The 15337-nt window shown below is 37.9% G+C and overlaps 1 protein-coding gene across 3 annotated transcripts in view; it reads right to left on the bottom strand.

Annotated features, from left to right (window-relative positions):
* Nucleotides 1-14940, bottom strand: part of cd44b (CD44 molecule (IN blood group) b) — a 34524-nt gene extending 19584 nt beyond the window's left edge. For 2 of the 3 annotated variants that reach the window (XM_030135712.1, XM_030135711.1), the window contains exon 1: nucleotides 14558-14940. In XM_030135712.1, coding sequence (XP_029991572.1) covers nucleotides 14558-14624 — 67 coding nt within the window. In that variant the 5' untranslated portion in view covers nucleotides 14625-14940. The remainder of the gene's footprint in view (nucleotides 1-14557) is intronic. The other variant, XM_030135713.1, reaches the window with a different exon arrangement.
* Between the last annotated feature and the right edge of the window lie 397 nt (nucleotides 14941-15337).

The following is a 15337-nucleotide window of genomic DNA, read 5'->3' on the forward strand; positions in this document are numbered from 1 at the left end:
ACAGTAAAAAACGATGCTAATATTGCAGTGTAACATAACATAAAAATAAAAACATTTGTGCCACATGTTGAGACAAAATGAGATAGCTTTATACTGGCACAATAAAAATAAGAGTACAGTAAGTAGGAAGTGCATCAAAGCAACAACATGAACAAGACACTGCACGTAATGTTGAAAATTAAGGAAGTATGGAACTTCTGCTGGACTTAATTAATGTAACCAACAGATAAAATCAAAATAATAGGTCTCATAAATTCACGATGCTCCCTTCATGTTCATATTACAGATTACAGTTACGGAAAAAATTATTAGACCATCAAAAGTCATCAAAAACAATGGTTATGCAATCAAGTACTAACTCCTGTGTGTATCATGTGACTAAAACAGACAGAAAAGAAAACGTGGAAGGCCTAAACGCACTGTTTTTGTCAGTATAATGCCATAGATATTGATGTAAGAACTGAAAAGATTTTGGTTATTATCAAGAAAACATGTTAAATGTCTAGATATCAGCTCTCAAAATTAAACTCTTATGAGCTAGTTTTGTTGTTATCATTATATTTGTCCAAACAAATGTACCTTTAGTTGTACCAGACGTTAAAAGGACCAAGAAATTGAAGAAAACAAGGGGTGGTCTAATAATTTCTTTCTGTGACTGTATGTTCTGATCAGTTTGACCATCAGTGAAAAAACTCCAGAAGTGTCAGATTATGAGCTGGGTTTTTAAAATTTTTTTATTTGCAAACATAATTTATTCACCCCAGTATGACAGACACATGTATACATGTATGTAGAATCTCAGTGTTTCTGTAATAAACATTAGTTAATACATAATGGTGTTTAGGGATGGGAATCAAGAACCGGTTCTTTTTGAGAACCGAATCCCAGTAGCTCGATTCCTTGGAATCGTTTGCCTGCCTGCTTAACGATTCTGCTTATCGATTCCGCTTTCGTTGCGCATGTGCGATGACGTCACACGTACGCTGCATTGTTTTGGTCAGAACGTAGCCAACATGGTGATGAGGCAGAAACGGTCTAAAAAGACGACACCAGGTCCACTGGAACACTGTCAAAGCTTCCATTTCTTCAAAAGAGTGGAATCCCTCCAGTCTGCTCAAACATTTGTCCACAGCATGTGATTCATTTACAGGAATGTCACATATTTGATTTGCTACTTAGCGGTGCTTGTGAATCTAGCGGCAGAGTGAACGCCAGGCCGTCATCCGGGCCCAGTTCCAGTGCAGGTAACAAATGTCGTACCCCCTCAAATACAAGTTTCCGAAGGCAGGGGAAAAAAAACAACGGGAGACGAGCCGAGTTGAACTGGTTCCATGTAGTGGAAATGCGGCAATACAGGAATTAGTAAAGCGTCTTTATTTTCACTTTCACTGTATGCCGTCCCCACCCCCATCCCCACCCCACCCCAAACTGGGCCCGGCGTCATCTGTTATTATTATTTGTCCATACTGTATATGTTATATTTTCTGTGCAGAGGTGGAAATATAAAAGACAGCTAATGCAAACACACCCATTTGTACTCTTTTATTCCCTCACCCAATGAGAATCGATAAGCAAAATCAATAATGGAATCAGAATCGTTAAATTCTTATCGATTCCGATCCCTAAGGTGTTTTTCCTAATCCTAACCAAATCACTTATGCTGTCTAAACTTTAAAATGTCTTGGATTTTGTAACTCCACCCTCCATCTCAAACACCTCTAGCCTGTTGAAGTATAAGGCCAAAAAAACCCCCAAGAAGTTAAAAGACTGTAATTACTGTAATTTTTGTGGCAGTTTGTTTGATATTGCTCCGATCTAATGTCAAATAATGCCCTGTTCATATTGCTTCAAACTATACATCATCACTTATTTTATTGTTATTAAAGGGGTTAATAATGGAGTATAAAAGGCACCAGGTCAAGCTGAACCAGGACCATAGCATAACATAAAAATGAACATAACAGGAGAGTTTGACTAAAGAATTACACGTATTTCTAATTTGTGCTTTATTGTGCTGAACTTCTGTGGCCTACTTCTGAAAGATTACAAAAAAAACCCCTACTTCCCTCTTGCTTCCATGAGTAAACAGAGTTTTTGCAACAGCCTCAAGTGGAGCTTTCTGCCGTTAGAGGCAGTTGGATAACTTGAGCCAGTGCCAGTTCTTGCTCTGTACGGCAGTTTCAGTTCACCGCATTTCTGTTCCGTCACACACAAACACACCTTCAGACACACCTGACAGAACCTCAACACATATAACAACACGGCAGAGAAAAAAAACAAGACAGTCTCGGCTTTGCACCCCCTGCCCAGAGAGATCAGAGAGAGCACAACGTACCATCAATGAGCTGAAAAGGAGGCCGACGTGAATGTGAGGCTGAATCATTAGTATGCAGAGGACACGGTGTCTCTGTGTCTTTATACAGTCCACAAGCCTGCTCAGCCAAGTTAGTGACTCTCTCAAAAGACTCCATTGTCACCTAATGGAGATGAAACCAAGGAGACTGCAAAGTCTGGGTGTCCAGAACATGAGAGAATAGCAGCTTTAACACCGTGTCTTGCCAAGAACCTCCAGCTGCTTCAGACGAAACAGACAAACCTGTCTCTGCACTCTCACTTTACTTTATCTTTCCCCGTCTGTTTTTTCTCATTACTCTTTGTTTGTCTTTTCTGTACTGGCAATAAAGAACAAATTACCCCCTGCATGCAGGTGTTCAAACACTGACGCAGACGCCAAGAGGCGCAAACACCAAAACAGTTGGATGCTGACTGATAATCAGTGTTGTTGTTACAAAAGTAATGCATTACAGTTACTGACTACTTTTGGCTGTAACACTAATAAATTTTCTGTACTATTTTACTTGGTACATGTTTAATAGCACTTGCGTTACACCACACTTTTCGCCCATGATTTCATTGCTCAAATTAAAAAAACAAAACAAAACAGCAAGACTGTGAGACCTTAAGGCAGGGGTGTCAAACTCATTTTCTTTCAGGGGCCATATTCAGCCCAGTTTGACCTCCAGCGGGCTGGACCAGTCAAATAATAGCCTAATAGCCTATAAATAATGACAACTCCAAATTTTTTAGTGCAAAAAATAACATTAAATGATGAAACTATTTCTATCCAAAACAAAAAAAGATGTGAATAACTATAAAAAACTGAAATTTCTAAAGAAAAATAAGTACAATTTGATCAATATTATGCCTCAACTTATGATTTATACATGTGCATTACAGATCAGATCTACCAAGGCACAAAACAGGCAGAATATTGTTAAAATTACTCTTATTTTTCTTTAGACATTTCAGGTTGTTCATATTTGGTCAAGTTTTTGACATTTTATTGTTAAAGGATATCACAATTTAATGTTCTTTGCAGTAAATCAAAGACAAGAAATTGGTGTTGCCATTATTTAAAGGCATAATGTCATATTTTTCTCACATTAAACCAAGAAGAAAATTTGGAGTTATTATTTATAGGTTATTATGCTATTGTTTTTGATTTTGATGCCCATGACTGTTAATATCTTCAGAGTAATTTTTGCATTTTGCACTTTGTAAATTCATCTTGTGGGCCAAATTGGAACCTTTGGTGAGCCGGTTTTGGCCGCATATTTGACACCTGTGCCTTAAGGAATCAAAAATGAAGCAGCAAAGTTGTATTTCCTGTTGGTGTTCAGCCAATGGGTGAAGATGTCAGAAGACAGTCTATTGGCCGCATGGATGTATGTTCATCACAAACCCTAACCCTGCTTTACAGAAGCTAGTTAGCAAGATCCATGTGATTAGCAATGACAAGGTAAGCTAACGTTTCTAGGACTAGTTAGACTTCTTTATCAGTTGTGGATTTATCTACCGGTGTCTTCAGTGCAATGCCCCCTGTTTGAACATGTAAAATGCTGAAAAAAAATGCAAAAGTTCCTGCTGGGATTCAAACATCGTAGGCCGTAGCATTCCATTCCGAGCTATCCCCACATGTACTTCAGGGTGCAAATTTATGCGTCTCAAGGCTCTCCTATCTCTTGTTTTGAGAGAGGGGGGGGGGGGGGGGTTCTACTGTGCATGCAGTGTGGCAACAGCAGCCACATTTACACAGAGATCCTAGAAAAACGGCGAGATAGCGATCCCAATTTTCGTCCACCATTGACCAATTTCCACAGCCAAGCCAAAGGAGTAACAGAGGTGAGACAGGCTGGACTTTTACACAGCGGACCTGCGTTCTGGAATCAAAGGGACGGTCACGCAGCGCAGCGTATAGTGTGACGTATCACTTCTGCATTGGAAATACCTCAAACATAGCGGTGTTGCTAACCTCTCCAGAGTCTTTCACCGTTCCACAAATATTAGCATGGATATAGTCCTCCGCCCGAAGTGACAACAGCTCACGGATCTTGATCTTCTACATCTTTCTGGTCACGTTGATATGTTTGTTTACTGTACACGGCCTACGCTCATTTTTAAATCCCTCAAATTGTCACACCTTGGTTGCGGAACGAGAGGTGTTCCTTTTATGTAGTATTCCAGAATCACGAGCCTGCCTTTATCATGGCTCTGTTACTACCTCCAGAGGCGTTACAAAGCCGCGATAAAAGTGGGACCAAATAATCCCACCATTTCGTTTACACGGAGATCATTCTGGAATAAAGGCGAAATATCCCTAGAACAGAGGTGCAGTGTAAAAGGAACTTGTACTGTATGTAACTCAAAAGTAATACAGGAGTCATGTAACGCATTACAATTCTGAGATTATAATATTGAAGGTAAGGAATTAGTTTTAAATAACAGTAACAAGTAATCTGTAATGTATTACATTTTGGAAGTAACTTGCACAACACTGATCATAATGTTTTTAAGTCCTAACCTGTGACAGTGCATAGCAGGACAACTATATGTATTTCAATAACACGCAAGATTTGCTCATTTTTATCATCTTATCTAGATTTTCTGTTTCCTCTTGTCTCGCTCAGATGCACATGACAAAAATGTTCTCACTTAGTTTTTTCTCAAAACATTAGGAATGCAGGAATTCCATGGCTGAACAGAGAACGTATTGTCAATGTCCTTGTAGGCCTTTACTACTGTAACATCCTTTTAGCCACACCACATCAGCTGGTTAAGGAGAGAGACCTCACTACCATCACTCCCACAATGCTCCAGTATCCTGCATTATCACACTTGAGTGAAGTTGCGATGTCAGCAGCCATGTTTGTCCCTTTACTGCTCTCAACAATGGTCCAGTAGAACAGGTGAAACAAGAGATCCGCCTGCAAATATGTTTGTGCACTGGGAACACTCCTTCACAACATAACCTGAAGGTCACAAGAAGGACTTCCTTTGTTTCCATGCTGTTTTATCCGGTGTGCTGTTTCCATTCTCAACCCCCGTCTGGCTACATCTCTAGGTTGTGCGTATTATATACTCCTTTGAGGGCAGCGAAGCAGCTTTCCAGTCAATTCCAATGATTGAAATGAAAACATTACCTCTGCCATTCCTCTAACACATTTACATTTGATTATAGAGGTGACTTTGACACATTTTCACTGCAGAACTCCCTTAAAATGACACTGTTTAGGGGATGTTTTTGTATTTTTTAACCAATCATATGGGGTGTAAGAAAATATCGGTTCTGCAATATATTACGATATATCATTTCGATATTAAAAAGTACTGTATCAATATTTTTTAGGTATTTATTCAAATGCAGATATTTTGGGGTTCATTTTAGTTTTTTTTAGTTTTTCTTTTTTGTTTATATATATATATATATATATATATATATATATATATATATATATATATATAATTTTTTTTTTTTTTTAATTATTATTTAACACTCTTTTATTAAATAATGTTAGTTCCTTTGTTGGGATTGCACAAAAATAATGTTCTGATGTTAGTTCTGAACTAATAGAATATGAACATTTGAACAGGATCTTAAACTGTAATGTCTGTAAAACATAATTTCAGTTTGAACACAAGAACTTTTTGTGATATAGCATTAGATCCTGTTGTGATGAAATAAAAATGTGTTTAGTATTTGTGCATATTTCTGGTGTAATTCAATTCTTCCAGGAAATAAGCTTTAAAAAAAGAAGCAAAACCAATAAAAAATACTGCCTTTTTAACAATATCATGATATATTGTGATTTTCTTTTTTGTTTATATTTTATTTATTATTATTTAACACTCTTTTATTAAATAATGTTAGTTCCTTTGTTGGGTTTGCACAAAAATAATGTTTTGATGTTAGTTCTGAACTAATAGAATATGAACATTTGAACACAGGAACATTTTGTGACATAGCATTAGATCCTGTTGTGATCAAATAAAAATGTGTTAGTATTTGTGCATATTTATGGTGTAATTCAATTCTTCCAGTAAATAATCTTTAAAAAAACCCAAAAAAACAAAAACCTAAACCAATTAAAAAATTGCCTTCTTAACAGTATTGTGATATATCGTATTGTGATCTTAGTATTGTGATTTGTATTGTATCGCCAGATTTTTGCCAATACACACCCCTACCAATCATCTGTAGATTTTAACTACTCTGGCAGCTGGAATAACTGGCGACTATCACTATCTGGCATCTCTGTTTTCAAAGTCTTCCTTGCTATGTGGGGAAAAAAAAACATCAACTTCCGAGCACTACTCACTGATAATGGTTTGAACAAAGACATACATCTTCTGAAGCTGGGATTTAGTTATTTTACTCCCACAAATCACTTCTCCATGTGCAGATGTTCCTCTACAGCTCCCCCCCGACAGTATTTGGCAAAGATACTGTCGCTGCATCCTCTGCTTCCTGCCGCCAAAAACAAGCGTGATTCTTTAAAATGAATACAAATTGGCCAAACAGCCCCGGACAGCCCCCCCCCCACCCCCCCTCTCCTATTTCCAGAATGATAGTGGATGATGCCAGACCAATCTCCAGAACTGGCACAGTTCTAACACAGCATGAAGATAAGTCTGACTACGAGAGGTCTGCCTTTTAACCAAAACATCAAAACCATTCCACTGTAGGAATATTTGCTCTTTGAATATCTGCATTCTGCTTAGTGGTTTTCTTAAGAATTAGTTTCAGTGATTTCTCTGCCAATTCCTGTTCAAATAAACCATTTAGTATTTTGATAGATATAATACCAGAAGGTGGTGAAACACACAAGCACAGGAAAACAGCCCACTTACTTGTCCAGAGCTGCACTGCATCAAATCTTCTGCAAAAATTCAATACAATTTATTGAAGGGGAGGAGGGTTAAATACTTTAGATGGTGAAGAAAAATAATTCCCTCCTCAGTTTAACTAAGTAGAATAATTACTACTGTGATTAATATGTTTGAGCTGCAAAATACAGCTGCAAAACAGCCATCACTTTACTGGAGAACAGAAAGATTGGACTATGTTTCAATGGAAAAAGGGTCATGTGGTCTGATGAATCCAGATTATGGGTGAAACAGGGTGAGAAGAGAGGCAGTTTAAAGGGCTCATATTTTGCTAAACCTACTTCTTTTATTAGTCTTTGGTACATTTATGCCCCGTTTCCACTGCGTGGTATCGACTCGACTCGGCCCGGCTCGGCCCAGCTCGGCCTTTTTGCATTTCCATTATGAAAAAGAACCTGGAATCTGGTTCCTGGTACTACTTTTTTGGTCTCACCTCCGCCGATGTTCCAGGACTGGGTACCAGATACTAAAAGGTGACGTGTAAACACTGCAGACCACTGATTGGTCAGACAGTTTTCTCTGTGACCCGCCGTTTTACAAAAAACAGATGCGGAAGTGGACAGTAAATACAGCGGTACATTAATCCACATGATAACAGCCCAAAACTACACCATGGTCGGTCGAGGAGATTCAGTCTTTGGTGGCCAACGTAAAAATTCAGAGGAGACAACACGCAATGAGCGAGTTTTCAGCGACTCTCTGAACAGACAACATGGAAGTAATGCACCACATCGCTACAACGTCCAGGTACTGTAAAGTCAGTAGTATCTGTAATGGAAACGGTTTCCAGGAATACCGAGTTGAGCCGAGCCTAGTCGAGCTGGTTCCATGTAGCGGAAACGTGGCATTATTTGTGTATTTTTGGACCCAAACAGTTCATAAAGTTTGAATTTGAACCCTCCAGGTGCTGCAAAGCTATCTTTATATTAATTCCGGCAAAAATCTCGTGGATTCCTACAACCCGTTTCAGTTCGTTCTTAATTTCAATCTTTATTTATTTATTTATTTATTTATAGCACTTGTAATGCTATATAATGTAATGCTGCAATGCAATTTGTAATGTTGCAATGCAATTTGTAATGTTTTATAACTAGTTACGTCACAACATTTGCACATGTAAGGTCAAGACTTCCGATGAACATTTCTCAGATTATGCCGTAATTGTTTGTCAGCAGCAGCGGTTGTAGTCCATACTGAAAATATGTCCAAACTTTGAGCCGATTACCTCAAATGTTCAGTTGTTGGTTGTATTAACAAACTCAAGTGGCACAGTCAACAACCTGGAGAGGGAGGGGCATTTACATTTAAAGGGCCAGCACTCAAAACCACCTTTCTCATGTCATTACTAAGAAATAGGGTTGAAAATGGGCCTGTAGAGTTTAATTAATGAAGAATCCAGACCCAAGCATAGCATTTAGTTCATGTAGACCACAGGGAAATGTTATAAAATACGTAATTCCATTTAAAAAAATGCAAAATATCACTCCTTTAAGTGATAACCCATCATGCCTAGTGTCTACAGTTCAAGCCTGTGGGGGCAGTGTTATGATCTGGGGTTGATTCAATTGGTTCGAAAATATTGATGTTCTAAGATCACATGGGCAGGATTCTTCTGGACAAACTGTTAGGGAGCGCTTCAGGGAGCATGAGACATCATTTTCACATAGATCTGCCAAACATTGAGAATGTTTGAGATGCTGGAGAAGACTTCATGTAATGGTCTGACTCCCTATCATCAATACAAGACCTTCTTGAAAAATTAATGCAACTCTGAGCAGAAATAAATCTGGTGACATTTACTGACACTGCACAAACACTGCATGGCACAAGGGACGGTAAGTGATGAATTCACTCGATATTCTTAGCTAAAGTCCAACAAAATATCATGCTGTGTATGTGACTTTTTTTTTTTTTTGTCTTTTTGGCCAGGCAGTGTATGTGATTAACAGCTGACACAGAAACTTGGAAAAGTGATTTGGCTTTTCTAGAAAAACATGAAATGGCACCAAATGATCAATCTTTATATTTCTTTTTTTTTTTTTTTTTTTTTAACCCTTTTACACCAAACGTATCACATTTGATACATGAGTTTTGAAGCCTTCTACATGATCAGTGTGATTTTTTGTTTTTTTCTTGAAAAACCTGATGTATACAATTAGATACATGCAATACACGGATAAACCACCAGGGGGGGAGGAATTTGTTCACCAGAGGCCTTTCCAGTGACACTACAAGACTGTCATTAAAGAGGAAGGAGGCAGAACTTTACCAATTTTGAAAAGGAATTTAGTATTAAGTATTTATTTAGTATTTATTTATTTCAAACATGCAAAGAAACAAAACATAACAAAGTAAGACAAAAACAAAATAACACTTAAACAAACAGAATCTGTCTTCAAGTACGTGCAAGTCTGAATGTTGCATGGTCGAAAAGGTGGTTTTGGAAGAAGTATAAACTTATTTAATCCTACCCCTCAAGTGCTTTTACACCTTTATCAGTAACTTAATACAAGAATCAAACAACACATTTTTCCTAATTTCAGCATTCAACAACAACTAATACATAATGCAGTAATTGAATTGAAAACCAATTTATTATTAGACATGTTTGTGTTATATTATGTTTTTGTTCATTCAAAAATAATAATATTTGAGCATCTGAGACCCGATGTATCAAATATGATACAAAATTGAAACTCATACATGGAAATTGATATTTGAAAAGATATTTTTTTTGGTTGTTCAGAAGGACCAATAAAGGCTTCAGTTTCAAAGAACTGGAATTTTCTGTCAATGATTTAATGGTTTAGGCTTTATAGGGTTAAATTTGGTCTGAGATGAGAGGGAATGTTTTATTTTTTATTTCAGCTCTTGCAACTTGAATGCATTTTAAATATGTTAATAAATTCCTACAAAGACAAAAGACAAAACATCCACTTTTGACATCACAAGTTCACCAACTTTTACTCACTTTTACTGTATCATGTCACTAACCTGAGGCTGGAGCTCCATAACTACAGCCGTTGTAATTATCCAAATTACATCCAAAAATAATGAAGCGAGACTCTCGGTTTAAAAATACGCATTCATTTTACTGCATGCGGGAACTTGAAACACACATACAACTTTTCACAACTCGTGGCATACATACATCTACTTCCGTGAAAATTTCCTATGCTTCTTGGGTAATGCTAAGCCTCATGGGAAACGTAGTTATCATAATCTTAGCATTAACTATTGCTTATTTTTGCTCAACTTTTAACATAAATTACAAATGAAATATACTGTATCTTTTAAATCACAAAAAAAAATTAACTGCAATTGCATATGCATCACGAAATTATCATAAATACAAACACAAATTACTTGTACTTTGTCTTTCCCAAATAAAGTCACAACAACAGCGCAATTATGATATGTTTTTGTTCCAACATGCACATTTTAGTTTCGTTGTGATTTAAAAGTGAAGTAGAAATCCTGCGTAATCCTGGCTGTTGATATAATGGTTTAGAAGCCAGTTCCTCATGCAGGAGGATATGTGTACATTACAACATTCTCTCACAGCAGTTTTCCCAGGGACACAAAGACTGTAGTGTATATGACGAAGGGAAGGCAGGGAGGAGGATTTGGAGAGCCTGAAACCCACAAGATGTTTTTTTTAAAAGTAATTAGTAGGTTTAACAGTGCATAAAGAGATAGATGAGACCTGGACTAAGAGGACCCCTACACCACATAAGTCAAGATGAAGAGTCAACAAGGGAAAACAGAGAAAATGAGAGGAATTATACAAGACGTCGGTGCTGCTCGGCTTTAGGTTGGTTTGTCGAGGAGGGTACAGTAGTAAAAGGAGGTAAACACGTGTTTGAAAGTCTCAGGTGGCAGGAGATAGTACTAAGAGTCCGTACAGGCACAAGCCTTCTTTGTCAGGGCCTGGCCTAGTCGACGGGGGCCCCTGACCACCCCTCACCTTGAAACTTGAAACAGGCGCATACAGGAGGGGTCATAACGACAAGGAGGCAAATATTGCGATGTTTGCAGGAAGTCTAGTGGTCAAGGTGGTTTGGAATATGTATGAGAGAGAGAGAGAGAGAGAGAGAGAGAGAGAGAGAGAGAGCGAGAGAGAGAGCGAGAGAGAGAGCGAGAGAGAGAGACTAGACCTATGAATACAGGCTCTACATGCAGGATCCAGGACTGTGATTATGCTGCTTTTTTGCATATGTGGATGATCCAAACTAAATGAAAATGATAAAATTACTGAGACTGTAGGAATGTGTTGAAACATTCATAAGATGAGAAAAGCAATTAACCCAATGTCGCATTTGGAAGATTATTTTAGTCGGTTTTAGTCGGTTCCATCAACAAAATTTAGAATAAAGTAATACAGTACATCAGTGGTTCCCAACCTTTTTTGGCTCGTGACCCCATTTTAAGATCACAAATTTCATTGAAAAGGTAGACGTTTTTTCGCTAAAATTTGTTTGTTTTTGATCATGTAATAGTTTGCTATACTATGTTGCAAATGAACATTAATTTTAGATGATATTTTGGCTATATAATGTATATAATGCACCTTTTTTTAAAAAAATTTTTATAAGGAAAAGTGTGTGGCGTTTGAATTATAATGACATATATCACAGGTGTCAAACATGCGGCCCGGGGGCCAAATCCAGCCCGCCAAAGGCTTCAGTCTGGCCCGTGGGATGAATCTGTGAAATGTAAAAATCACACTGAAAATATTAACGTTCAAGATGTTAGAATCATTTTAGGTCAATTCAATCTAAAGTGGATCAGACCAGTAAAATACTATCATAATAACCTCTAAAAAATGAAAACTGCTAATTTTTCTCTTTGTTTTAGTGTAGAAAAGTTACAGTTCACAAAAATATTTACATTTACAGACTAGCCTTTTGCAAAAAAATGTGAATAACCTGAAATGTCTTACTAGACGTATGTGGAATTTTAAAAAATATTCTCCCTGTTACTAAATATTTTGTGCATTTGTAGATAAACTGTGCATCTGTACGTTGTGATGCATATCTATAAATGATAAACTAAGGCGTAATATTGTTAACGTTGCACTTATTTTACTTAAGAATTTTCAGGTTGTTCATATTTGTTCATGTTATGTTCAAGTACAGTTCGCAGATTTAAACATTTTCATTACGGAATTTACTTTTTTCACTCCAAAGTTCTTAACCTATTATTTATATTATTTTACTGGTACGGCCCACTTTAGATCATATTAGGCTGAATGTGGCCCCTGAACTAAAATGAGTTTGACACCCCTGACGCATATATTTGAAACATTACAACATATTTTTTATAAGAATTTCAATGTATTCTTTTTTAATCAATTACTAGAAGTTTTATGTGACCCCATTTGAATTCCTGACGACCCCACATGGGGTTCTGACCCCAAGGTTGAAAAACACTGCTGTACTTTTAGCTAAACATTAACATTGTGAATATTTTTCAGCTGCTTCAATATGAATGTGAGAACTTTCTAGCGGTGGAAATTTGTTAGTGTTCTATTATTAGTATTGTGTTCAAATTTCCCATGTGCCAGCAGATGCTATTGACAGATTTGTTTACCCTTTCATGCATGAATTATGAAAAAAATTGTCTAGGTTTTTTTTTTTTTTTTTTAGATTGATTTTATTACTCAAAATTAGGCTAAAGTTGAAATGCATTTTGAACTTTTTTTAAAATATGGTTTTATTAAGAATATATTTAATATTTGAGCTTTGGCTTTTTTAAATAAAATAATTGCCCATATTGGAAACATCATGATGCAATATTTTTTTCAGACACATTTTTAAAAATTTTTATGAAATGTCCATTGTGGTGGATGGCTGTTTTTTGTTTGTTTTTTTGGGGTTTTTTTGTATAAAGATATGGTATATGTCTACAAACGTGGACAGAAAACCCATAGATGGGTCTTAGGAGGATAACTTTATGAGATCACAGAGCAGTCCAAATTCTAAAACTAAGATGACTCTTCTTTTCATTGTATTGTTTAGGGTCTATAGAGGGGGAAACCCATGTGGTTTGGAGAATATTGCCTTTATAACCCTTTGGAAAATGACCTTAAAGTATGTGTTCACAAATGTGGACGTTATGCATGAAAGGATTTACAAAAAAAAAAAAAAAAAAAAAAAAAAAAATCTAATTAGACTGAAATCTGCCCCTGGTGTCCAATTTCTAATGACGTGCTTCAGGAAAAATACAAGCACATTTTTAAGGTTCCAAGACAATGATAAGCAGTAACTACCACAGAGTACTTCTTTCCAGACACCAATTACTCCCACACTCAGACGTCGTACAGATACAAGAACAAACACACACATGATCACACAACTCCTCAGCACACAAGACACCTTGAGGGGGAAGAAACACATGTTGGAACACCAGGGGGGTAAATTAAATCCACCTCTCTGCCCCCACCCCCACCCCCACCCTATACAATGTCTTAAGTCGTCACTTATTTACCTTTAAATATTGGTCAAAAAATTTATAGTGTGATGCTGACTTTGCTTCAATACCAGAGAGAGTCTTTGTGAACAACCACCACTGCTTGTTCCTATGGGAATGAACCAGACGAACCTAGACCTGTTTGATTCAGTAGCAACTTCACCTCTAGAGATATAGATCGCTCCGAGCAACAGATTCTGATCAAAACCTCAGACAGAAAGCACATGTAAGTAAGAGACAAAAAGGAAAAAGAAGCAGACATGGATGGATAAGGGGGGGGGGGGGGGGGGTAACCTGAGTATTTGCAGAACATCCTTTGTGTTAAAGAATAAAGCGTTAAACAGACTACAGCTATAGCAGCATAATATAAAAAAAAAAAAACGAAAAAAAAACCAAAACGTTTATTTCTGCCCTTAAGTGAAGGCTAGACTGATCATCCAAAAAAACCTGATAAATACGGATCACTTCCTAGCATGTGAATGAGTGTGAGACAGTGAGTGAGCGAGAGCGCCTGTCTCCTTTGTGTCTATCAGAGTCTCAGACTGCCAGACGTAAGCCTGTCTGTGCTGCTGGAACACACGCTCTGTAGCCGGCATCCACTAATCCATTCTACAAGCAGTAGCAGCAGCAGCAGTTCAGCACAGCCTCTTTTCTTTCTTTATTTCACTCTTTTCTTTCAGTATAAGCGCTTACTCCAATTTTTTAACAATAGATAAAATAAAAAAAAAAAAAAAAAAAACATACACACACAATACCCTCTTGAGCTGAAAATGTGGTAACACAAAGGAAAAGGAGTCTTACCAGCTTTACCATTCAGGTAGAATCAAAGCAAACAAAGAACCATATGCAAAAGTCCTCTCACCTTGAAATGGTTCCGACCAGGAGGAGGCCAGTAATCCAAAGGTGACCCCCAAGAGAAGAGTCCACATCCTGGGTAAGGTGTCTGATGGCGATGGCTGTGGGTGAGTAGCTGGTAGTAAAGGTGTGTAACAGCTCTCTTGTGGTCCTGTCTTCCCTCTGCCAGGAGTGACGGCTGGTGTGTGTGTGTGTGTGAGTGTGAGTGTGTGTGTGTGTATGTGTGTGTGTGTGTGTGTGTGTGAATGAGTGAGAGAGAGAGTAGTTAAAAAAGAGCAGAAACCTGGTACTGTGCAGGGAGTTAATGTGAGTCTGTGTTGGCTGCTAGACTAGAACCCACTCAGACTTTGTCTAACTTTTCTATTCTCTGCCCAAACCACACAGAGGCTAGTGGCACACATGCACAAGGGGAAGAGTGGTTCATACGAGCACACACCCTTCTGCCTCTCCCACACTTGCCCCACCTCCCCTCCCGCCCCACCTCTTCTACTACTCTCTTCCTTTTTTTCCCCCCACTCTCTCTCTCTCTCTCTCTCTCTTTTTCTCTGACTGCCTCCACACTTTGTTAATGGATAAGAAGGTGATCTCTCCTCCTGTCTGGCTGCATATTCTCGGACCCCACCCCTCTCTCTCTCACTCTCTTCACCCCCACCACCACCACCACCACCACCCCCACCTTCTAGTCTCTTTCCTCTTTTCATGTTCCTGACAGCAACAGTTTCTGAGAGCCCATCTGGTCTTTTGTTCACTCCTCACTCCATTTTCAATTCATCCGATTTTCTTGCCT

This window comes from Sphaeramia orbicularis, chromosome 6, assembly GCF_902148855.1.
Source record: "Sphaeramia orbicularis chromosome 6, fSphaOr1.1, whole genome shotgun sequence".
Taxonomy (NCBI): domain Eukaryota; kingdom Metazoa; phylum Chordata; class Actinopteri; order Kurtiformes; family Apogonidae; genus Sphaeramia; species Sphaeramia orbicularis.